The 27,137-nt window shown below is 33.4% G+C and overlaps 1 protein-coding gene across 4 annotated transcripts in view; it reads right to left on the bottom strand.

Annotated features, from left to right (window-relative positions):
• Positions 1-257: 257 nt before the first annotated feature.
• The window catches only part of ARL13B (ADP ribosylation factor like GTPase 13B), a 65,894-nt gene continuing 39,014 nt past the window's right edge, over positions 258-27,137 (bottom strand). For 3 of the 4 annotated variants that reach the window (XM_008704402.2, XM_040621109.1, XM_008704426.2), the window contains 7 exons: positions 20,411-20,516; positions 19,377-19,579; positions 15,700-15,814; positions 12,535-12,754; positions 9,818-9,934; positions 8,778-8,846; positions 258-511 (listed from right to left, as the gene is read on the bottom strand). In XM_008704402.2, the coding sequence (XP_008702624.1) occupies positions 435-511; positions 8,778-8,846; positions 9,818-9,934; positions 12,535-12,754; positions 15,700-15,814; positions 19,377-19,579; positions 20,411-20,516 (907 nt within the window). In that variant the 3' untranslated portion in view covers positions 258-434. The remainder of the gene's footprint in view (positions 512-8,777; positions 8,847-9,817; positions 9,935-12,534; positions 12,755-15,699; positions 15,815-19,376; positions 19,580-20,410; positions 20,517-27,137) is intronic. The other variant, XM_008704409.2, reaches the window with a different exon arrangement.

Below are 27,137 nucleotides of genomic sequence, written 5' to 3'. Positions count from 1 at the left end.
TAAATTCCCAAGAGTTTCCCTTCCATGCACGTGTATCTTACAAAAAATGTATAAGATACAGTAACAAAGACTATTAAACAAATAGTAAAGAAAGTGTGGAGAGTCCATTGGCTCTTGTTCTGAAGAGGTTTTCTTTCAGGAATATGCCCATGAGGGGGACTGTAAAATCCAGAGTCAACAGTAATTCCTGCTAACTTGATTCAAATGCTCATCCCATCTACTGGTCATTTTGCTTCCTTTTTTTTTTTTTTTTTTTAACCGTGAATAACATGGATAATTATCAGATCAGTCTGGTCTTTGGCTATTCATCTCCTTACTGAAATTGTTATGGTTATCTTGCCCCAGTCATCAATGTTCAGGGTTTTTCTTCTTTGAGAAGGAAGGTCCTGTAGCTGATCTTGCCTGTATTAAAAGAGCGCATCCATGTGACTTGGTTATGAAATCACATCATGAGCATCACTGTTAGGTCTCTGCCGCACAGCCAGGGGAGGCAGTGGCTTTCCATAGAAATCTACATAAAGGGATACCAAAAAATAGTATGGTAAATCAGAATTTTTGATACAGTTCATTATTTTCCAACTAACATCTTTAAAAAGTAGACTTGATGGGTAAAATAATGGATGAGGAGAATAGACCAAAAAAATCAAAATCCAAGAAAACTTGAATAAATTCAAAACATAACCACTAGGATAAATTCCTAACTTTAGATTATAAATTAATTTCTACTTGATTTAATAAAAAAGCTCTATCTAATGTTCATATTAGAATAAAATAACAAATATTCAAAAATCTATGGAACCTGCTGCCAAGACCCTGATAAGTCAGTATTTGTACCATCCATGTTCTCATCCAATGGCTATTACTTGTAGGTATTTTGGGAATCTTAGTTTTCTGGTAATAATCTTTTACAATGATGTTTCACTATAATTCAGTGATATATATGATATATGATACATATATATGATACATATGATACAAAGAAAGTCTTATTTTACATTTCATAAGTTCCTGTCCCTTAATTATTATAAATTGGCTTAAATTTAATAGCATATATAAACCTTCCATAAGTAATTATGTTCCAGCCTATTAACTTAAAATTATTCTAGAAGCATAGATTTTTAGGATCACTTGAAATAACTATATTGAAAATGTGTTGGAGGCCTGTTTCCCGTTTCACATACGTTGAGAGTTTGGCTAACTAGTCCCTCATGCAAATAAGTACATGCCCTAGAAAACACCCTGCAAAGTCACAAGTAAATATAAGTTCCTGATATTATTTACCCAGTGCCCTTTGTGATCAACAGTCTCCCTCACCTGCCAGGGCTTTCTGTTAGATAAGACTCTGGTGGAGCTTAGGAAACTTAATTCTTTTTGTTTTGAATTCACCAGTCTGGCCTTAGCATATCACCCAGTTCCTATAGCTCTCTCTGCCTGAACCCTGCCTTGGTCTCCCCCTGTGGAACCCTCAAGGTATGCCATATACTTCCTCCAGGACCTATGAGTAATCAACTTTTCCTATTTCAACTTCTCCTGTGGTCTTTTTGAAGCAAGACTTACCATCTAGCATCCAGGGCCCCTACTTAACAAATGATAATTTATCAAAGTCATAACAGCATTTAAGGAGATTAGAAGTCACCACTTCATCCTAACAAGAAGTAAAAAGCTAAACAGACTACAAAATCAACAACTCGTCTCATTTCCGAGGGGAGGTCACAAGACAAACCACCATCCCAATACTGGAGACAGACAGGCAAATATAAGGAGTTTCAGTTTACCAGAGCATTATGTTCATGAATGGAAACTGCCAAAGGAAGGAAAATTGCCCAGGTAGGAAAACCTGAACTTTGATGAATTGCTGGAGGCTTAGCAGGAACATTTGAGAGTTAAAAATTCCAAGGAGACTAAGTCATAAGAGGATCCCTGTGAGACTGTGAAATTTATCTCCAGGAACGTGAACAAAGTCCCACAATAAATATTGAAGAAAAATCCCCTCCCACTTTTGGCAGGGGAGGAAAAAAAGAAACCATTCTGAAATATCCAAGAGCACTCTGTTCTGGGGCACAAGGACTGCCCTCAGGGGAAACTACTAGAGCCTAACCTACCATGTATCATCAAACCCTAACTGACCTGGGGAAGGAAATCACCACCATCTGGCACTACCCATTTTGTCCACCTAATGGGGAAGAAAAAAGCTGAGACACTCTTGTGAAGTTCAGAGTCCAGAGGCACAAGCTCACTAATACACTTAGATCTAATCATAGAAATATAGAATGCTTCTCCTTCCATCACCCATCACCCCCATATTACAAAAGGCCAATTTACAGCAGTTCCTTTCACCTGGTACACCATGTCAGACTATAAACAAAACAAAACAAAAACAAGGCATTCCAAAAAGGGCAAAAACCCCGAAATCTAAAGAAAAAGATCAAGCATCAGAACAAGACATGGCAGGAATGTCAGAATTATCAGGCCAGGAATTTAAAATAACTATGATTAATAAGCTAAGGACTTTAGTGGATAAAGTAGACTATGCAAGAACAGATAGCAATGTAAGCAGAGAGATGGAAATCGTAAGAAAGAACAAAAAAAAAAAAAAAAAAGAAATGCTAGAGATAAAAAAAACACCATTACATGAAGAATGTCTTTGATGGGCTTATTAGTAGACAGGACACAACTGAGGAAAGAACCTCTGAGCTTGAGAATAGATCAATAAAATCTCAAGAACTGAAAAGCAAAGAGAACAAAGACTGGGAAAAAAAAAAAAAACAGAAAAGAATAAGGAAGGACTGTGGGACAAGTACAAAAGGCATATCTTATTTATAATGCGAATACCAGAAGAAGAGAAAAGAGAACAGAAGCAATATTTGAAGTGATAATGACTAAGAATTTCCCCCAAATTAATGTCAGACATCAAAGCACAGATCAAGGAATCTAGAGAACGCTGAGCAGGATAAATGCCAAGCTATATTTAGGCACATCATTTTCAAACTACAAAAAATCAAAGAAAATGAAAAATCCTGAAAGAAGCCAGAGGAAAAACCACCTTTACAACAGAGACTCAAAGATAAGAATAATATCCAACTTTTCCTCAGACACCATGCAAGCAAGAAGAAAGTAAAGTGAAATATCTAAAGTGTTTAGAGAAAAAAACCACACCAACCTAGAATTCTGTACCCTGCAAAATTGTCCTTCAAAAGTAAAGGAAAAACAAAGACTTTTTTCAGACAAACAAAAACTGAGGGAATTTATTGCAAGTAGACTTGCCTTGCAAGGAATGTTAAAAGAAGTTCTTTAGAGAGAAGGAAAATAATATATAGGTCAGAAACTCAGATCTACATAAAGAAAGAAATATTATCAAAGAAGAAATAAAATGAAAACGTATTTTTCTTAATTTTAATTGATCAAAAAGATAAAAGTTTGTTAAAAAATGCTAATAGTAACAATGTATTTGATTATGTATATGTAGTATACTTAATACATATATACACAATACACACACACATACACACACACACTTAAATGCTTATATTTAAGTCAAATGAATGACAGCAATGACACAAAGAACACCGAGAAAGGAATTAGGATTATCTGATTATTTTAGGTACTTGCACTACCCATTAAATCTATAGCATCATTTGAAAGTGGACTTGGATTAATGTAAATGTATAGTCCAAACTCTAGAGCAGACACTAAAAAAAGTAAAAAAAAAAAAAAATTAGTATAACTTATATGCTAAGAAAGGAGACAAAATGGAATCCTATCAAATGCTCAATTAAACTCACAAAAGACAGAGGCACCTGGGTGGCACAGTCAGTTAAGTGTCCAGCTCTTGGTTTTGGCTTAGGTCATGACCTCAGGGTTGTGGGATGGAGCCCTGGAACACGCTCTGCCACGCGGGGAGTCTGAGAGTCTCTCTCTCCCCCTGCCCCTCCCCCTACCCCACTCTCTTTTTGTCTCTCTCTAAAATAAATAAACAAATCTTAAAAACACATACACACAAGGCAGAAAAAGAGTGGAAGACAAAAACAGGAACAAAGAATGAGGGTAACAAATAGAAAACAGTAATGGGGGCGCCTGCGTAGCGCAGTCATTAAGCGTCTGCCTTCGGCTCAGGGCGTGATCCCGGCGTTACGGAATCAAGTCCCACATCGGGCTACTCCACTGGGAGCCTGCTTCTTCCTCTCCCACTCCCCTGCTGTGTTCCCTCTCTCGCTGGCTGTCTCTCTGTCACATAAATAAATAAAATCTTAAAAAAAAAAAAAAAAAAGAAAAGAAAACAGTAATGGATATGGTAGATATTAATCCAACTATACCAATAATCATTTTGAATATCAATGGTACAAATGCAACAATTAAAAGAGATTGTCAGAGTGGATTGAAAAATATGATCCAACTATAGGCTGTCTACAAGAAAACCACTTTAAATAGAGGGATTAAGAGAAAATGGTTTTTCAAGCAACTATAAATTCCAAGCAACTAGTAAACTGCAAGGATGCCCTAATAAGTCTTGATGTAATAGTGTAACATAATAAATTAAAGGTATAGATTTCAAAGCTGGACAGACCTAAGTCCAAATTCTGATACTGCTACTTAGTAGCTATGTGACCTTGGAGCATAAGTTCCTCTTGCACAAAATGGGACATCACTGCCCACCTTATAAGGCTTTTAGGAGAATTAAAATGAAATAATGTACCTGAAGTGCTTAGCAATATGCCAGGAACAAAGAATATACAGTTAATATTATTGCTATATCATTGTTATAATTTAAATTAAAACAATTATTTTTGACAAATTCTAAGTATGACTTTTTTAATTTCTTAAATTCAAAATTAATGAGAATTTTAATACAGAACTCAAAATTAAACCAGCATGAATATACTTCCTAATATGTTATACTTCTAGAATTTAAAAGTATCCTCGTAAAAAGAGAAATCACATACATGTGGCAAGAATTATCTTTTTCCCTCCCAAGAAATTATTTTATTTTTGCAATAAAGATTTTGTATTTCTTTCCAGAAAATAAAATCATTCTATACAAAGTAGGTTTCTTGTTGTCTTAATTGTAGGGGATTTAAGTCGATGTTAGTACCCAATTGATAATTGGGAACTAACTGATAATAAACCAACTTCACTGCTAACACACATTTTTATAAAGAGCTTCAAACTTTTCAAACATCAAATTGAAGGGTAGTAAAACTGCATATAAAATGTTATCTTCATTCATATTTTAAGATTAGAAATATTCTTTAGTGCATTTGGTATTTCTAGCTAACAGAATCCTTGATATATTTCTCATAATGTATAATACACAATATGTTAATGAAGTATGGGTTGAGAGTGTTCATATAGTAAACAGATTCTCTTTTTAAGTCTCTTTTCTCAATGCATGTCTTACCTGTTACACTGAGCAAGCATTAGACAATAATTAGAAAAGTAAAACCAAACCACTATCAAAGCAAATGTCTATTATCAAAAAACAAGTAAGAATCCGCCTTAAAATTCCTAGTGTGACTATAAAAAGTTGTTTTTCATCCCAGTAAATTTTAAGTGCCAAGCCATTTGCAGCTAACTTTTAATTACTACTCTAGTTTATTATATATCTGTTGTTTATTTGCCATTCACCAAATGCAAAGAAATGTGTACCAAATTAGAGAAAAGAGGAGGATGCAATTACAAAATTGGCAGCTATCAGCATCTCTGATGAAGATCTCATGATAAACTCTAAAAACAAATTTAAGGTTTTTTATTATAATTTTTAATTATACCTGCTTTCTTCCCCATTAATGAAAGCAGAGTTGATTGCACTTTTTTTTTTTTTTAAACCCAGGTTAGGTATACTTAGACTTAAAATTTATGGGAAGAAAACGATAAAAATATTTTGAAACTTGTGAAAGTTACAGTGTTTTCTTCTCTGCTCTGGGAAGCTACATTTATTGATACAAACTGAAAACCAACTAAAATATTGGAATATGGTAGTCTTAAACTTAACTAATTTATTACAATTCTTTCTCGAAAGTTCTAATTTATGGGACGCTTGGGTGGCTTAGTCCGTTGAGCATCTGCCTTCGGCTCGGGTCATGATCCCGGGGTCCTGGGATCGAGTCCCACATCGGGCTCCTTGCCCAGCGAGGAGCCTGCTTTTCCCTTTGCCTGCTGCTCCCCCTGCTTCTGCTCTCTCTCTGACAAACAAATAAATAAAATCTTTAAAAAAAAAAAGAAAGAAAGAAAGAAAGAAAGAAAGAAAGAAAGAAAGAAAGAAAGAAAGACTTTCTTTTAAAAAAAAGTTCTATTTAAAAACAAACACAAGAAATGAGCACAAACAAAACAACCTTCTCAACCTATTTTTGAACTTCTTCCACTTGCCCTTAACTGTGTTCCCCCTGAATGTTACCATTACTTCTTTTCTCCTCATTCTACAAAATTTCTTTCAGAAACAAGAAACTATCATCCCCTCCTGCATTCATTCTGTAAAGATTACAAAACATTTATTATGGGCAAAGAATTCCTATTGTAAGATGGCGACTAATCTGTCTGTAAACCCTCCACCCACCTGAGTCACTTCTTTTCTCCTGAGCTCTTAAATCTTACTTGTATTGGCCAAGAGACATTTCCAAATACATAAGCCTACAGATACCTTCAGAACAGGTTTCCTTCCTCAGGTACTTTCAATCCTAGAGACAGCACCAACCTTCAAGCTGCTTGAGTAAATAATCCTCTATTCCTCTCTCCCTTGGCCCATACATTCATTCATCACATATTACTTATAATCGTTAAGATATTTCCTGCATACATTTTTTACTCTCCATTCCAATTTCCATTCTTCACTTCTCACTGTGACTACTAGAACAGCCTCTTGGATGGTATTCTTACCTCAAGTGTGGCCACCAGCAAGTCTGTACTTTTCACTGAGACAAAAGTTATTTTCCTAAACAACACATCTAGCAACATTACTTCCCTGCTCAAAAATGTGTAGTGTCTCTTGGAAGATTACAGCAAGTCCAGACATCTTAATTTATATATATGTAGGCCTTCACAATCTGACCCTAAGCCGTAATTCCAGTCTTAAAACTCTATAACTTCAAATGTCCTCTTTCTTACCCACCCTACCTACATGAACCTAAGCTCCAATCACAAGGAATTTATTTTCCATATAACCAATGCCCTTTCCTACTCCTCTGCCTTTGAATAGTCTGTTTCTTCTCCTTACTGACTTCTTCTTTGAAGACCCAGTTGTAATACCACTTTCACTAACTGTCCATGCAGTTTGTGTACAGTACTCCAATTCCACACCATAGAACTTATTACTGTATATTGTGAATTGTCACATACACTACAGTAAGCTCAAGAATTCTCTTCTCTATTAGACCAGGATCTGCAGAATCTTATTCATCTTGGTATCGCCAATGTTTTAGGTGGTGTCAAATAGAAAAACTTTGCTTTTTGGATGCCTAAAAATCCCACACAGTAAGAGAAAAAATGTCCTATGAGAAATTAGTATTTTTCTATGTGTACATATATATAGACAGATATATACATACATACATACAAATGTATATTAACTTTACCTAATTTTATTAACAGCAGGGTGAATATTTAAACTGATCATGTATTCTAACATACACAAGTTGAGTATCATTAAACACAAACTAGCATATTAGTCAATAAAAATATCATGATGTAAAGTCAATCAACCAGAGATGTGACTTCACTGTAATTCTGATATACTCTAAGAACAAACATTTCTGTATTTAGAAATGAAAAAAACCCTTTTTCACTAATGATTATGAAAGATGTATTTCATTACTGACCTATAATATTCTGAAAAAGAAAGCAAATGGGTCATTTATATTAATGTACTTTTTGAATAAAAAAATTTTATAAAGTTTGACATACTTTCAAGTTACATGATAATGATTTTGTAAATGTTAACCTTCGCACTTTCTTTCCTCGTAAATAGGTTTCCTTAGGAATTCAAGTCCTAGATTGGGTAAACAGAGCCATCAATAAGGGAATTGGACATTCTTGATGGAGAACTTCATTGAGCTACAAGATACATAATTACCCTTTTGCATTCTAGAAACATTTTATTGAAAGAGCCTGAGCTGATAGTCTGAAATCAGAACTTCTGCCCACTCTATCAGGCAGTTTGCTATACCCAACTGTCCTTTCTCTAGTTTTCCAATTGTGGAGTTCCAATGCCGTATATTGGCTGGACTATACGTTATGTTAATTTCACCCAAAGAAAACTGTTTTCTTGAGTCAATAAGCCTTTAGTAACTTTCTATTTAGCTGAACTTTATTTGGCTTGCTGATTTAGTCTCTGATTTTACAAATTGTGTGGATCTTTACTTGACTTTAATATTCAGCAGCTGGGTCTTATTAGAAACAGAAAGAACAACTATGTGGCATTATCACTGAGTATACTGAGCACATACAGGACAATGCTATTTTTAACACTAAGTATAATTGTAATGTCTCATATTTAATTTAAATTGCTTTATACCTGTTCACTTCTCATAACAGTTTATATAAATATATAATGGATAAACACAAACTATGATTATTTTTACATCTGTATTCCAAGGTAAACAAATTATATGGAGGCAAAAGGCACTAAAGAATAAAAAAAAAATTAAATAAAATGAAAAAAGTGAGGTATAATGAAAAAGGATGCTTGTGGATTCGAAAGGTTTCCAAAAATAAAAGTTTGTTGAAATAATGAGGTTAAGAAAAGTGGATGTAATATGTATATTTGAAAACTGATCCTTTTGCATTACCATTATGACGTGTTTCACCAAGAGGCTCAAGTTTTGGAAGTCTAGTGACTTTGGGGGTTCCCCAGCCAACTAAGGAAAAAGAAAAACATTTTAAAACACTGTTAAACAATGTCTCTTTAGGCCTGTTGAGAGGATCCCTCCCTTGACAGGAATGTATATATTTGATGTCAAGTCATATATGTATATTGAATGACACAGTAATGAATAGCCACAAAGCCATTTGAAATAGTTTTTATTTAAAAATGTAATTATAGGCTGGTAACATCTGCTTTAAGTTTTTACTCATCTTTAGTCAAAAATATAAGCATCTTCACCACCATCAAAAATAACCTTAGGCTACTATTCCAACCCCTAGCAAAGGCTAAAATAATAATAAATTAAATACTAGAAATGAGTCTTAAAATAATCCTCAAAGGAGAATGTTACCACCTAAAGCCTTCTAACCAGGCTAAAAGGACACTATAAACATATACATTTAGATATTTATCAAGCACCTACGGTATGTGAGGTGCTGTGCCTAGTTCTGAGAAACTTCTCACAATTACTGTGCAATTAGCATGTCCCAGTGTTTTACATGCAATATTCCTTTTAATCCTCATGATAACTTAGAAGGTCAGTATGTATGTTGGAAATATTTTGGAAAAATTCACACATCTTGCTTTCAAATGACAACTTTCAGGATGAAAGATTCTACTTTTTAAAAATTTACATTAGCCATCCATTCACTAAATTTAAATAAATTCCTTTTAGCAATCTGGGTACTAATATTTCAAGTAGGACTTGAATCCATTCTAGGAAGTGCTTGGGTAAAGTATTCTTATTAATTTTACATACTATCTTTTACTTTTAGAAAACATTTTTTTTTCTGATTAAAAAAAGAAAATACATAGTTAACAATAAATTTTGAACAAAGTAGACAGAGAAAACTGCCTTTTTCATAAATTCACAAAATAATAAACATACAGAATAAAATTACAAGATTTCGTTCTTTTTTCTTACTGTTTAAAGCAGTATTTCTAAATTCAGTATCATTTACTCACCAGGAGGAGGTGGTGGGGGTGGTGTTGGACTCTTAGGAGCAGATTCATCTGTATTAACAGGTTCTACACGGTGACTCCTTTTCATTCTTAGCTTCTTCGTTTTCTTTTTACTGTTATCTAAAAGAATATAAACATAGAACTATATGCCTCTGCGAAAACGTAAACTTCTATAATAAAAAATAATTGAACTAAAATATTCATATTATCATTACCATAAAACTACATCTTCAACTTTGCAAACTGTTACCAGTAATGAAATGTGAATCTGCCTTTACGAAGAGTAAATTTTTTAAATGATTGCTTATTGAATGAATAATTAATGAACATAATGCAAAGAGCAAAAAGCCTGTATTTTAAGTTTTATGAAAGCTTATTCAGAATACAGAAAAAAGTTCATCTTTCCAAAAGTAACTTACATTTTTTTCCAAATGTCATATTAAGTAAATACAATTGTCTAATTGCAGGGATTTTCATGAAACTCAGAATGGCTCAGGGAAAGGGGAGAGATGTTGATTTGTCTTAGTAGAATACACAGAATGGATTCTAAGTATAAACAGTCCAAAAATAATTATCTGAAATGTGAAAAAAGACCCCAATCAAATCTAAACACATTACCCACTGAAATAACCCCCAGACAAGGTATGCCTAATATAATAAACACATGTAACCAAAATCACACTATTAGAGACTGCAGAATTAATTTGTGTTCTTTCTAAAAAATAACTACAGATTATCACTTAAGTACTTAAAAACAATTTAAGGACACCTATGTCATTAACATGTAAACTTTAACAATGAAAACCTGTATGGCATAATAGTTAAATACCAAACACCAAAGTTACCAAAATATCTTAACTGACAATCCCAGCTGCTTAATTTACATATATGTAATATATTTTATAAAATGGGAATTATCTGTTATATGAGAAATAGCTAACATCTATGAAATCTGCAAAGCAATGAGAAATATAAACATGTTTAGAAACACATTATTTTTCTAAATAAATTACTTGTGTCATTTGAGACATTTTACTCCAGAGAAAAACAAAGATATCGTTTTACAATTAAAACCTAAACTTTACAGCTTAGAGAAAGGAAAGAGGAAGTCCAGAACCATATGGTATTTCAGGATGGGACTAGCTCAGGGTCACTAAAAAGCACATGATAATGGGCAGATGCTATGAAGCAGGCTCTTAGTCCAGCCACATATGAGTACAACTCAATCTCTCCAAGTCCCTGATTTCCTACTCAAAATAACGGGAATAATATACCCTAGGACTGTTATGTTAAATAATGTAATCTTGCATTAAATAATATATCTGAAACCATGTTCTACGGTATAAAATATGTTAATTATTATTATTATAGTTATATGATTGACTATCTTAGCTCTTCCTACACTATATTTTCAAATCTGCCAAATCTTTTGCTCTTTAACAAAGAGTATTAGTGTTCAAAAGTTCTTTCAATATATTGGGAAGCCACTTTAAATCTATTTTGTTTAACTCTGTTAACAAAACTACATGAGTATGAATATGGCTGCCCTACCTTCCCAACTTATAAAAGGTGTAACTTTCAAATCTAATTTTATACATCAAAATATCCATGTTAGCTAATCTGAACCTCAGGGATTACATCTTTTCTTCATAACCTTCCTGATACTGTACAAAAATTCTTATATATAATGAAACCATACTGCTAACTAGAAGTTGCAAGGAAGTAATGATTATTGGGTCATGGGTCAGGCCCTGCACTAGGAACACTGCAGGGTTATTTTTATTTTAAGTAACCTTAAAGACCTGTGGAGGGGCGCCTGGTTGGCACAGCGGTTAAGCATCTGCCTTCGGCTCAGGGCGTGATCCCGGCGTTCTGGGATCGAGCCCCACATCAGGCTCCTCCGCTATGAGCCTGCTTCTTCCTCTCCCACTCCCCCTGCTTGTGTTCCCTCTCTCGCTGGCTGTCTCTATCTCTGTCAAATAAATAAATAACATCTTAAAAAAAAAAAAAAAAGACCTGTGGAAAAAAACGATGCTTATCTCCATTTTAGAGATGAAGAAACTAAGACTGAAAAACAATACAGTGTAATATAACAAATATCTAGATTCTATCCCAGGTTGCCTGATTCTATAAAACCAAAGACATGAACTTTCTGTTAAACCACATAGCCACTTAGAGAAAGAAAAGCAATTATGAATTAACGATTTTATATGATATTAAAGTAAGAGGAAAATGACTATTAACTTTAAAAATGTTCAACTGAGCATGTCTGCATTCTGTAGAAATAGCAAGTCAATAAAAGAAGTGATGCTGACTGTAGTATTATGAAGTTTAAAATAAAACCCCAACAAAACCCCATAAATGAGCTTTAAAGGTTAAATACATTCCAAGGATTCTTAGGACTGTGCTATATTCAAAATTTATGAAATAAAACTGAAAGCAGAATTTTCTGCTGAAAGTCATTTAAATTACAAAGAACTACATTTTAAGGCATCATGAATAAAAACAAAAGTTAGCAAATTCACTAACGAGAAAGTCAAAACCATGAGAAAACCCTGACATATACTGCATTTGGAGACAAAAAATATTACAGTACATTTTTGTGAAAATAATCATGACAAATGAGACATGTATTGTTAAGTTTTGTGTATATGTGTGTGTGTGTGTGTGTGTTTGTGTGTGTGTGTGTATTTTTTTTGTTTTTGAACTAGATTTATCACCTGATTCTGATGATCGCTGGTCTGTCTCATCTTCATTCTCCAACTGCTGTGTTAATGCCTCCTTATAATTTTCTACTATTCCAAGCTCATTGTTTTTTTGGCTACTGTCACTGATCTGGCTCTGTGTCTCTATTTGCTCATGCTCCACTTTATGTTTCAGGGGGCCGCCATCACTGTCTTTCTCCATATTTTGTCTCGTTTTTTCAAGTTTTCTTTCATTCTAACAAAAATGAAATATATCATTTTTAATATAATTGTTGTCTAAGATAGTTTTACAGAAGAAATCAAATAATCCAAAAGCATTCTGAAACTTCAGGGCACTGTGACATTTCTATTAAAAAATTACTTGTTGAATATATCACTAAAGCATACTAATTGGTAAACTTTCAGAAAACACAGACAGTATAAAGAAAGAAAACAAATATTACCAGTAATTCCATAATCAAGAAATAATCTCTATTTGGCACATAATCAATAAGAGGTGTTTTTCTTTTCCTACCCGCACACATACAGACATACGCCACCCACAAACATACATAAATGTGATTGAATGTTTCTTTTCATATACATATTTATGAATTTGTTTTTTAAACAAAAAAGAATTAAAGTTTTTACTTAAGAATATATATTTCTTTCCTTGTCAATGAATATATGAAGTGCTTAGAATAGTACCTGACCCATAGTAAAGCATTAGCTGTATGTGTTATATAATGCTATATGCGTTAGCTTTTACTACCTTCATCAATTATATTATCATTTTGAATGGTTATAGCATAACTTAATTTACCAACTCCTAATGAAGAGACAAATTATTTTCAATTTTTCATTCTAAGAAAGACGATTCTTGAATGAGTTTTTTCGAATAAATTCCTAACAGTGAAACTACTGGATCAATGGGTAAAACTACACACTGCCCTTCAGAAAAGCTAAAGTCAATTTACACTACAGGCAAAGGGTTAGGAAAGTGACATTGCCCCATATCTTTTTCAATGCCTATATATCATCATCAGTCTTTTACATGTCTGTCACACTAATAAATACATATTTTTACCTCCATGTTAGTTTAATTCAGTTTAATTTTTTTATTGCTAGTGAAGATGAACTATTAAGCAACCTTATTGCCATTTTTAGTTTTTTCTTTAGTTAACTATCCATGGTAACTCAAAACCTTTTTTTCTATTAGGTTCTCATTATTTTCATAGGAATTTTTAAGGGTTCTTTTTTTGTCTTACGTGTCTCAAGTGTTTTTCATTAGGGTTTGTTCTTTGCCTTTAACTTCGTAGAACAGATGTTTAAAAACTGAATATAGTAAGACTGATCTGTTTTTCACTTCATGATTTGTGGCTAGATTATCCTGCTTTGAAAGTTCTCCTCCGAGTGTATACAAATGTTCAAATATATTCTGTGCTAGTACTTTTAAGTCTTCTTTTTTTATACATTTAAGTTTTCTTGAGTTGAATTTGGTATACACTGTTCATTAATTTTACTTTTTTCCAAGTAATTGTCCATTATTCTAACTCCCTTTTCTCTCAGATTTGAAATGTCACCTTTATCTTATACTAAATGCTCATGCATTGTTAGGTTTATTACTATCTGTTCCATTGATTCGTTGTTATTCTGGAAACAATACCTCATCATTTTTTTATCTGTGGTAAAATCAAAGGAATGCAAGGTGTTTCTCTAAAATGCAAACATTTTAAAGGAGAAGTTTTATGGAATGAAAAGAAAATTTGCTTGGTAAACGAGATTTTAGGTAATTTGTTTTCATCTATTTCATTTCTTTACTGATCATATTCTTAAAATTAACATAGTTTAAAAGCATATTAACTGTACTTTCTGTATGCCACTAATTAGTTCAGGGACTTTGAATATGAGGTATACAATGCTATATATCATTATTGTTCACATCTTTATATCATGAAAAATACCATGTTGGTAGAAGCACTAAGGCCCTCTATGTAATTTATAAACATGGTGCTATAAAACAGTCATCATTTACGAGGTGAGCTTTATTACAAATATAGAGAAAATGCATGTTTCAAAGTGAAAAGTCGAACTTGATTTCCTTCCTCTCTATCAGTATTTTTTAAAGAACATACAACAAAACTTGGCAACCATAGTATTTAATAGGATAGAGATAAATCAATAGCTCAGGTTATTAAGACAGCTTTAATGTACTTAGAAAAGCATATATATACTTATGGTAAATGTAGTAGGGTTAATAAAAAGATTAAATACAATTAACCTTCTGTTATCTAAGCAACTTAAGACAAACTATCTCATATTACCAATTATTCTGCAAAATCAAGCAATACCAAAACTATCCAATCATCTTCTTACCTGTGGAGCTGCCTCCCTCCTTAGCAGCAGCCCCAAGGAAGAAACAATCATCCACCTTTCCAGATGAGCACCTGTGTGGAAGGAGGCAGTGACAGGGGAAGAGGAATGGAGAATGTACAGGTGGGACCACCATGCCAGCTGCCACATTAAGCTCTAAGTGGATGGAGATTTAGGAAGCTCTGCCTCTAAGGAGGCATGGCTGTTGAGGGTAATTAAAGCAAGGGCCAATGAGAACTCGACACCAGCAAAAAATGAAAACAAAGATAGAGACACACAGACACACACACACACATAGTCTCTTAACTTCTCCGTGATTAAAGTCTAAAAAATTAATTTTGGTAAAACTTCTGACAATTGAAATTAAATAAATGATATTCATATATAGAAGAACTTACTATAGTTTCAAACATTCTGAAGTAACCTAGGAAAATAATTAGGAAATCATTTACATACTCTAATATGCATCATAAGCATTTAAAGGGATAGTAACAGTAACACAGGGAGAAAAGACCATGTAAGTAAGAGTAAAGACATTACTATCATATGAAATAAATGACAAAAAAAGATTTATCAGGACAGTAACTATGACAGTTGCTACATTCAACCTTCATTTTCATTCTCAGTTAATTCAGAAGTCAGCTTTCCTTTTTATATTAGTCAAAAAGTAAACTTAAAGAAGAAGAAAAAGCAGCAAGCCTTTAATCCACTTCACCCATTTAATTTCTTTTAGAAATAATCTCTGGTGAAACACTTCTCCCCACCTCCTTTCTCATCTTCCAACTTTATAACTTAAGTTATAAAAATTACATTTGCCACCATCCATACCTCAAGGATGACAGATGCTATTGGCTGGAAAGGATTAACAATAATTGGTTCGGGGTCCAACTCAGCTAGGCTGCTGGTTCCATTCACTTCCGCCTGCTCTCGCTCTCTTTGTTCTCTATCATTTGAGGGAAAAATTGGGAATTCCTTATGAGGAAACGCTGAACCATGTTTTAGAACACTTGTAATAGGTTTAAGGCTATTAAGCTGATTAAGTTAAACATCTGGACATGGCTTTGAATTATGGAGAGACTTTCAGAAATCCTAATGCAGATAATAGGCCTCTAAGCCCATGTAAGATTAATCATTTGAACTTTTTATTTGAAGTATAGTTGACACACAATATTACATTAGTTTCAGGAGTACAACATAGTGATTTGAGGAGTCTACACATTATGTTATGCTTATGAATGTAGCCACTGTCACCATACAACACTATCACAATATTCTCTGGGCTATACTTTTCATCCCATGACTTATTCATTCCATAACTGGAAGCCTATACCTCCCACTTCCCTTCACCCATTTTGCCTATCCATCTCTCCCTCTCCCTGCAACCATCAGTTTGCTCCCCGTGCTTAGGGATCTGCTTCTGCTTTTTCATTTATTTTTTTTAATTACACATATAAGTGAAATCATATGGTATTTGTCTTTCTCTGTCTGACTTATTTCACTTAGCATAATACCCTCCAGGTCCATTCATGCTGTTGCAAATGCAAGATCTCATTATGTTTTATGGCTGAGTAATATTCCATAGTTGGTCATTTGAATTAAAAACAAAAGAAAATGCTGACAAAAATAACATTCCCTATTACTGACTTCTTAAGGTCAGTGGTGCTTGTTAATTAATTTTCTATGTCCCAAAGGTTTATATTCATCGATTTCTTAATTACCCTCCCAAACAAATGCCGTCCTCTTCATTGATATTAACAAATAAATAAGTCCTCTAGTTAACACCCTTCTTCAGAGCTGTGTCAGGCTGTATGTCACAAAAGAACTGTATAACAATCATTGTTGTGTAAAAGTAGAGAAACTACAAAACTAAGTTGCCCGACATCACTCAGATTAAATAAATATTTCCACATTAGTTACTACTGAAGCACTTACTATCACTGTTTTTTATAGTTAACATTGCCCCAGGCATTAAGAATAATAAGTTACTTTTTAGAACAAGTAGCTGAAGACAGAAAAATAAGTACTGTAGATCTGCAACTACACTGTAAGTATGGTAATATGAATGCTCATTACTATGACACTTATTAATTATGTTCTATTATGGAAAGATAGATCCATTCATTCTGAACATAGGAAACCAAGAGTTAGATTTATTACCTCTGTGACCCGGGACTTCTATCTGGATCTTTAAGCCTCGGCTTTCCCATAAATGTGAATATAAATATCTACCTCATAGGGTTGTGTAGACAAAGCACTCTGTATGTAAAAACACTCTATAAATGAACATACCTACAAGACAGTAATTGCTCTTAATGTTATTCATTTATTACTAAGCAATTTCAGGTAATCTAGCACTGACATACTATTTTCAGGTTATCAACAATAGCATGTTTTACTGCTTTTCAAAAATATCTGAACCTACTCAATTGGATTTAATTAAATAAAAAAGTTTGTGTTTTTTTAAATAACTCTTCTCTAAATGCCAGTTTACTTGTAATTACAGAGTCTCTTTGCTCAATAGGAGAGGGCTCAGCCCACAAGCGACATGGCTAGGAGAAAGGAGGAAAGCGGAATGGGTAACAGAAAAGCCTGCCATAACACGATCTAGAGTATCTTTATGGAAAAGGTAAAAACTTGAAAAAAAATGACTAACGTTGGACTTCTTTTATCCAACCCAACTTTTTTTCGTTCTTTTTGTTTGCTTTCTTAGTGGAAGAAAAGCAAAAGAATCTTCAGAAAATAAAAGGTAAACTTCCATGAATGACTGGTTGTACTGAGCTTTATATAAAATACGATACACTAGGATAGAGAAAACCAAAGATTCTCACATTTACTAAAACCTCACACTGGTATCAAGAAAGACCTAGATGAATAATCTGCTCATATTGTTGAGCACTGGGGGATAGAGAGTTATCTCTGGAAGTATTTCTTTAAGTCCTATCTCTGAATTAAATGAAAGATACCAGTAATCAGAGGAGTTCCTCAGGAGTGCAAGGAAGCATCGCTAAGGGTAATTAGTGGGTTCTTGCCTACCAGACTACAACTATGGTAAAAGCACATGGGAGGCCAATGTTACTTAGATAGATGGAAGACACCTTTGTATCTTACAGGAACTCATTTAAAAATCTTTTCATTTTAGGTGAATCTGGGTGGCCCAATCAGTTAAGCGTCTGACTTTTGATTTAAGCACAGATCATGATCTCATGGTGGAGAGACTGAGCTCCACTTCGCATTGGACTCCATGCTGAGCACAGAACTTGCTTAAGATTCTCTCTCTTCCTCCTTCTCCGCCCCTCCCCCATGCACGTGTGTGTGTGTGTGTGTGTGTGTGTGTGTGTGTGTACACACTCTCCCTTTCTATATATAAAAAAAAAAAAAAATCTTTTCATTTTGGGCGACCTGGGTGGCTCAGTTGGTTAAGCACCCGACTCTTGTTTTCATCTCAGGTCATGATCTCAGGGTTGTGAGATTCAGCCCGATATCGGGCTCTTCGCTGGTTGTGGAGCATGCTTAAGAGTCTCCCCCCTCCCTCTGCCCCTCCCTACCCCTCTCTTTCTCTCTCTCTAAAGTACTTCCTTGAACATTAAGATTATTATGATTCTGTGGTAGAATTTATATAATCCTCTTTTTAAATTTAGTTTGCTAAATTACATTTAAAGTTTGCTTTCAAGCATATTTTCAAAATAATTTTAAAAACATTTTAAAATATTGAGATATTGCAATTTAATCTACTTTCTGACACAACTAGTGTTGAAGATCAGATTTTGCTTCAGTTGACAGATCCACTAACAGCTTACCTTCTCTCTTTGCTTAGACTAAAGAAGGAGTTCTCAATCTATTGAAATATTGAGCCCAATAATTCTTTGTGTGGGAGATGGTTCTGCGTATCACAAGATATTTAGCAGAATCCCTGGCCTCTACTCACTAGATACCAGTAGCACTCCAGCTACCCCCATGTAAGAAAAATATCTCTAAACATTGCCAAATGTCCTCTGAGAAGCAAAATCATGCCACTGATTGAGAACCACTGCACCAAAGGTACCCATAAGAAGAGATAAAAATCTTCAAATTCTGGGGTGTCTGGATGGCTCAGTTGTTAAGCGTCTGCCTTCGGCTCAGGGCATGATCCCAGAGTCCTGGGATCAAGACCCACATCAGGCTCCATGCTGGGAGCCTGCTTCTCCCTCTCCCAATCCCCCTGCTTGTGTTCCCTCTCTCACTGTCTCTCTGTCACATAAATAAATAAATAAATAAATAAATAAATAAATAAATAAATAAATCTTAAAAAAAAAAAAACCTTCAAATTTTAATTATTATAACACCACTAGGAAAATTAGAACCCTATCACCCAAACTTGTATAGAGAAAAATCCACAGAAATAAAAACTTTACCTAGCATCTTCATAAAGCAAGAGGAAACTGAATAGACAAAACTATAAAGTTACTCATAAAGCTGTGGTGCTCTTGACTTTGCAAGTGTGCTGTGGCACAAATAAATCTACTTGCCTCTCTTCTCGTAATTTTCGCACTCGTTCAGCCCTTTCTCGTTTCTCTTGTTCTTCAAGAGCACGCTGTTCTGTTGTGTCCCTTTGGATGCGTTCATTTAAGGCATCAAAGTCTCTTGCAATGATATGCAGCAGCCAATAAAGGCCTTTTTTAATGGACTTGTCGATTTTCTTTCCATATCCCAAGACTGCTGAACAAGGTTCCTGAAAAACAGCAATTTATTTGACTTAAAGATTAAAACTAAAAGTTCTCCACAAAAATCTGTTCATAAACCATTAATATGATTACTGGCAAATCAAAACTCATTAAGTTAATGATATGAAGCATCTGCTTATTTAACTTACAAAAGACACCTTTGCAATGATCACTAAACTAACATTAATACATGTAAATTGAAGTATTTTATGGATTGTATCTGTAAGCTATGAGACACATTATGACATAAGAAGTCGACAGTGCCAGTTTTATTTTTAAACAAGCCCAATGGAAGACAAAATTGTACTGCCACAAGAAAAATGGCCCTACTTATTAAAAACAGCAGAAAGTTTTAACTCCTTATATACCATGGAATTTATAGCAGTAAACATCTTTTAAGACTGATAGCCTAATGGCCGTCTTCTGAAACCAGAATGAACTAAATCCTCTGTCCACCTTTCTTAAGATTGTAGGATAAATCTCCTGATACAATTTTTCAAAACTCGTAATAACCTCTGTCACTAAATTTTTTATTTATACTCTACCATTCTACAAAATTTATAGCATGACATGTCTGTATAACTTACAGGTCCTATCAGCAATATCTTTTACGAAAAGCAAACCAAAATCTTTGAAATCACGAAAGTTTATGGAAGTAACAACTGAACAGAAAATAGATGTTACAGTATTAAGTAATATCAAAAGAAGAGTGAGAATATGATTTCCTGGGTAAAAAAAAATTAAGACACTAATAAATCATGTAATCGCCTATCACCTCTATAAAAACTAAGTTATGCTGAACATATCTCATAGGGCAAAAAAAACCACCAAAAACTTACTATTTGACATAGGCACTTGTGCTCATTGACCAGTTTTTCCAGAGATAGGCATTCAATCACATCAGCTTCTCCTAAAGCCCCTTCTTTGTCTTGTTTATTTGCCAACCTAGAGAGACATAGATGCAGTAGTTTTATAGCAAATACATAATCGTAAAGCCACTTAAAAATATTTTGATCATGTTCTTCTTATTCCAAAGATTTAAGCCTACTGATCACAGAACACACTGGTTCAAAAGAGTATGGCTGTATTGGGGCACCTGGGTAGCCCAGTCCATTAAGTGTCTCCTTCAGCTCAGGTCATGATCCTGGGTTCCTGGGATTGAGCCCCAAGTTAGGCTCCCTGCTCAGTGGAGAGTCTGCTTCTCCCTCCTCCTCTGCCCCTTCCCCCGTTCATGCACTCTCTCTCAAATAAACAAAATCTTTTTTAAAAAAAGTATTGTAGTATCTATTTCATCATTTTTTTCTTGATTTATTACTGCTAAAATAAGTTTGTAAGAATTGGCCTATAAAAAGCAAAAATCAACTAAACAGAAGTCTCAAGAAAACAAGCAATAGGGCAATAGGCCAACAACAAAAAATGCTACAAAGAGAAAAAGAAGTGAACTTCCACTGCCCTCAGCCATCAATTCCAACTTTCACATTAATTATGTCCTTATCCTCTTAAAATACAAACTGTATCATGTTTTAAACACCCAGATAGTCATACTGAGCCTGTAATATTTGAGCTCATCTATATTTTCAGTGTGTGAATGTGTCCACATAGATGTGCAACTTACTGAGAGATAGGGTCACTTTTAATTAACTTGGCATAGCAGTGGGCATAAAAACCATGCTTCTCAGTTAGGAACAAATTGGGGAAAAACAAAATGAAAAACCAAAATAAGTTATTAAAAAAATAGGAATTACTATAAAATAATACTGTTTGCCTATCAGATGGCAGAGATCAGAAGTTTAATGAAACACTGTCTTGGTCAGGGTTTGATAGACATTTCAGAGGCAAATATATATTATTTAATAAATATGTAGAATAATAAATCTAATGAAAGACTTATCAACCACATTTAAAAATTATCAACATTATGCCATTCTTGCTCATCTACATTTCCTCTATTTTCCCTGCCCAGTTACTTCACCAAAAATTTAAAAATTAAAAAAATTACCATAATACCATTATCACACCTAAAAAAAATAACATTCCTCAATCTTTTTTATAATGGTATGTCCAAATTCAGATCCAAAGAAGATACACATTACAATGTATTCATTTAAATCTTTTTAATACTGTCCCCAGTCCCAACACTTATACCCCTGTAATACCACCACCACCACCTCGTTTCCTTCCATGACATTTATTTGAAAACAAAACAAGTCCCATTTCTATAGAATTTCCTGTGTTTAGGATTCGACTATCTTCCTTATAAGGTCATTTTAACATGCATATCCAGTACTTCCTATATCTGTAGTTAAATGCACATCTGTAGATGTGACATCTGCAGTTAGATGTACAGGTTGCATGAGTTTCAAGTTGAAATCTTGACAAGCGTATTTCACAGATGGTGGTGATACCGAGAAGGCATAGAATATCTAGTTATAGAACATTAAATGATTTTAAAATGCATCAGTGGATTCGGCTGGAGTAAGCTTGATTCATCCAAAATAAAGTTCCCCACTAACCTTTCTTTCATCGAATGATTTTAACAGCCATTAATGACCTTTCCTTAATTTCATTATTTTATAGGAGCTTATAAAAATCATGACTTTTCTAGTTCTATATTCCCTCTGAATTTACTATCTGGATTTTGCTTTAAAAAAAAAAAAAAAGGTAAGCTTTCACCAACTACTTGGTAACTCTTACTTAAATACAATTCAGATGAAAGTCAACATAAATGTTTGATCCTTTGCCTTCATTTCCTAGTTTTCATTAGAATGAATTGGTGCCCTATCAACCTCCAAATTGCTTTCTTTGGTTTCTGGGGGGATATCATTATGAACTCGAGGATTTTAAAAATCTCTTTGATGTGTTTCAATTTATCATAGTCATTGTTATTTTTGAGGCTCAGTTACCCATTTTTGGTCAGGGGGAATCCCCTTTGAACTAGCTCCTGTGTTCTTTTGGTACAACTCCAATAGGCTTTGATAGCTTCTTTGATTTCTCATTAAAAAAACAATGTCCCAGACCTGGAGTCTTCAATTTCTCTAAGGAGCCCTGATTCCCTTCAGTAAGGAAGGAAATGGTACTTTAAAGATCACAGTCTGGGGAGTATGGGCATTTATTGCTATTAATGCCATTGCTTCTAGACCCTCTCAGTGAATAAAGGTAGGAAAAATGTTTTGTAAGAAAGAAAAAAAATTAAATCATGAGCTCATATTGATTTTTCCATTTTAAATCAAATATTACTTACATTTTATTTAGTTTATCTTTTTCTCATGCTTGAAAACTACAGCTCCTAATAACACTGACATTATTTCTTTATCCTACAACATATATGAGTTTCAACATAACAATACCAATATTATTACTAAAAATCCTATTAAATGCAGGTCAAGATCTCTTTGTGATTATTTTTGTCTCTACGATACAGCCCACAAAAGATGCATGGGTCAAAATACTCAGTTTTAAAATTACTTGGAATTATCCCTCTCTGTGTGGCTATCCCACCACCTAGATATGTACCCGGGTTCATTTGTTTCAGGCTTCTTTTACCTTTTATAGATAGTTTTATTTTTTTAAGATTTAATTTTTAAAACGTCTATATGGTTCCAAATACAAAACTATAAAAACAAGGTACAATCAGAACTATTTTCCATCTCTGTCCCTTTTCCTCTATTTCTTTCATTCTCCTTTAGGTATCTATTTTCATTAGTTTTTTGTTCATCCTCCCACTGTTCCTTTTTGAAAATATAAACACCAATATGGGGGAAATGGTATTTTAAAGTACACAATTTGGGGACCATGGAAATCCATTGCTATTGACTGGTGATGGGGAGGGGTATTTGTGTGTGTGTGTGTATCTCTACCCTCCATTTCTTCCTAAAGCTAGTTAGTATACTATATACACTCTTGAGCACCACCATGCTTTTTTAAAAAACAGTAAATCCTAAAATTACCCTGGAGCAGTATAAAGAAATCTTTTTTATTACTATATTCTTTATTAATAAGCAAAGTGGTCATTATATGGATGTTTCGTTTATTCGGCCAGGCCTACACTGAAGGACTTCTGAGTTGTTGTTCCAGTGATTTGTCTTCACAAAGAGTGCTGTGAAGAATAAGTGTGTGAAGGAGTTATTTCTTATTTTGGGAACAGATTCCAGGAAGTAGGACTACTAAATCAAAAGAATAAATGTAAATGTTATTTTGACAGATATTATAGCAATGTCCCTCCTCTTACCCTTAAATCATAGAACTCAGGCAGCAAAAAAGGTAAAGTAAGGATATTTAGTAGTGTGAGAGAAATTTCATTTCTAATACTTATAAATAGTTCACTCTGGTAAAAATTTATTTTGAATTGTTATACTGATATTATAAACAGTATCACAGATTGCTGCATAACTTTAGTTTTTCTACGCTGAAACTATAAAGTAACTTATTTTAAAATGAAAATAGCAGATGTAAGTAAAAAGAAAAGGACGGAAGGTTTAAAAACAAGCTCTTTTCTGGCTGTTGTAGTTCTGAAATTTGTTGATTTCATGAGCTAAGCCTTTGGGATTTCCTAAAATAAAATAGAATTCAATCATTTTAAAGTAAATGGAACAAAAAGCCTTTACACCAAGCTTGTTTCCATTCTTATTTATTCTAAATTCTGTATATATAGCAAGTTTTGATACCTAAAGAAAACAAAGTAACCTCTGTTTAAATACAAATCACCTTTTGTGAGTAATGTATTTTATATATAATACAGAATTGGCATTACAGAGACTGTGCCAAATACTCTATGTAGGCAGTTTAACAAGGACTTCCTGTTACCAGCTAGCTCCAATGAAAATGATCTTCCTTTAATCTAAAGAATGGGCGGCTAACAGGCAAAACCGGATTCTCCAGGTGTGAAGTAAGCAATTTGTTCTTCTCATTTGATACTAACAGCAAAAGGACAACTTTATGTCTAACTTATTTGACCTCATTATTCGGCTTTCAATTATGTTAACTATATGAAAGTCATACAGAAATTAGCCTGTGAACCATAAGACACAGGCTTAAATAATTTGGTTGAAATGTTACAGATGATACTCAGTTTTTCTCTTAAGGGCAGAACTCCAACACCGCAGGTGGAAAGCAACAAAAAGAACAGGACAAAGGTAAATAAACTACTCTTTTTTTTTTTTTTTTTTGTACTTTTCAATGCAAGACATCCATAGACTGAAATGTGTCACATTTAAAAATAACTCAATAGATAATTAATGTTACTCATTTGCTCAGATTTGGACCAGGCTACAGGTAGCTGAACTGTTCATTTATACTGCTAATATACTGAATAAGATTTGGGTTTAGAGTTCTCAGGAATAAACCACCGTAATAAAAATCAACCTTTTTCTTTTAATTCCTTTAAAAAATAACTTCTCATTTTGGAAACACGAGAAAGTCAAATCCTCTAAAAGTAACTTAAAATTCTTTTTTAGACAGACTATAAATTACTCATACTGTGCTTGCTTTAGAGAACACTTCTACATTTAACTGTGAAAAGAAGCTTATACCTAAATTTGACACACACGTGTAATTTTTTTTAAAGTTAAAATAATTTTCTATAAGGTCTTAATTTCTTCGTTGTTGTTTCTGAAAATCTTTTAAACTGGAAGAAATTGGAAAATAATTTTGTTGTAAAAGGACTACAGTAAAAATATTAAAATACTCATTTTTAATGTTTTAGTATATTGAAAGTACTTAAATTATAAAATTCAATATAAATGTATTTGATTTGACACTTAAAAAATTTTAAGACAGCATTATTTAAATGTAACATATATAGAGGTAGGTCTGATACTTTCAAAATTAAGCAATATATAGAAGCCTAACCAAAACTTATTTTATTTTTTGATATTTCTTCAAAGTTACTTTATAATTCCTATAATATAGATAACTCATTTTCAATCAAAATAATAATGACTTTTAAAAATGTTTTAAGGGTGGACTTGAAAGTTGGCTATGATATACCTACAACATATTATCTTCATGGCTATGTAGTTTTAAATTTAATATAAAAATCATTTCATGTGCATACAGCTTAATCAGATGAGAGTTCAAAATTATACAATTTTTAAATCCTTAAACAAACATGGTCTTGTTACATTAAGCAAGTTAATTTAACAACTTATTTACAACAAATAAGTAGAATGAAAAAAGCACTGAAAGACTGCATTACAAAAAATATCAGATTTTAAGCTTTGAGAGAATATATGCAATTTGCCAATATTTTTTTTTTTAGTTTTCCATATTTAAGTAGCCAAAGAGGTGAATTTTCCAGTAACAGCTGCTTTCACCTTGAACTAGAAAAATATTGCAAGTTGTCTTCATTCATAAAAGCAAAAGAGTACTCTGTTTTATGTCGTATAAAAACTGGTTATATTTATTAAAATATTGTATTTAATAGTAACTATAGAAAGAAATGTCCTACTGAAAAAAAAAATCTATAAATCTTTCAGTATCTATCCCAGGGCATATTTCTTAAGGCATTAGGTAATTTTTATTTATATTTCTGTTTCTGGGAACGTCCCCTGTTTGTAATAGGGTGGAGAAACTTTTGAGTCATACAAGGTTTATTTTTCTATTTCCTAGGACAATTTGTGAAAGTTGATTACCATATTTATAAATTAGGTTTTTTTTCTTTTTGCAAATACCATGGTTAAGCTCAAACACAAGTCAGTTATTAACAGTACAATTCAAAACTGTATAGCAATACAGTAAGCTAAAAAGGCTGAAAGATGATTCATATTTGGATAGAACTCTTCCAACACTAAGAAAAATAAATTTAAAGTACAGAAGAGATTACATACAATGGTGGTCTCATGAATTTCATGCAGCCTAAGCTATTATAATTTACAGCTTCCTGAACTCTGTTTCTTCAACTTTCAAATTTTAATATGCTTAGATATCTCATTTTGCCTAATATTCTACTTTATGAAGCTATAAGATTAAGCAGTGAAATTGGAAATAGTTATGCATGTAGTTATGAGCATGTAACTACTAGAAAATGCAATTTATATATAACATGTATGTGCACCTGAGTACTTACATTAAGTCAATTTTTGGACAGACTGACAAGGACTTAAGGAACATTCTGAATTAGTTAACTCTGTAAAGATAATCACCTATGACTTCCAGTCAAGATATACAGATATTCCTCCCTACACAAACATATAGAAGTGTTTGATGTAATCTTAAGGGAAAAAAAGACAAAATTTAAAACTGCATTAATATATCTGAAGTAAGAAAGTGAAATTTCCAGATGCCAGAACTGAAAAGGGAACACACTCATAGTTAAAATGGAACGTAGGAATTAAAGCAAATTCCATGCAAATACTTCTTCCTGGGGGGGCGGGTTTAGAGTTTGTGCATAACAGGGGACAAAAACTGGGCTTCCTAGATGAAGTAGTAAACTAGAAAAAATAGAATATAGTCCATATACAGACATAGGAAAATCTGTTGGTTTGTCCAAGATTACAGCAGGAGGGGAGGTATCCACTGGGGCTATAAAAATCACTAGAAAAAAAAAAATCAGACGCATATGTAGATTAC

Source organism: Ursus maritimus, unplaced genomic scaffold, assembly GCF_017311325.1.
Source record: "Ursus maritimus isolate PB19 unplaced genomic scaffold, ASM1731132v1 scaffold_4, whole genome shotgun sequence".
Lineage (NCBI taxonomy): Eukaryota > Metazoa > Chordata > Mammalia > Carnivora > Ursidae > Ursus > Ursus maritimus.
This window is presented reverse-complemented; position numbering and strand designations above follow the sequence as displayed.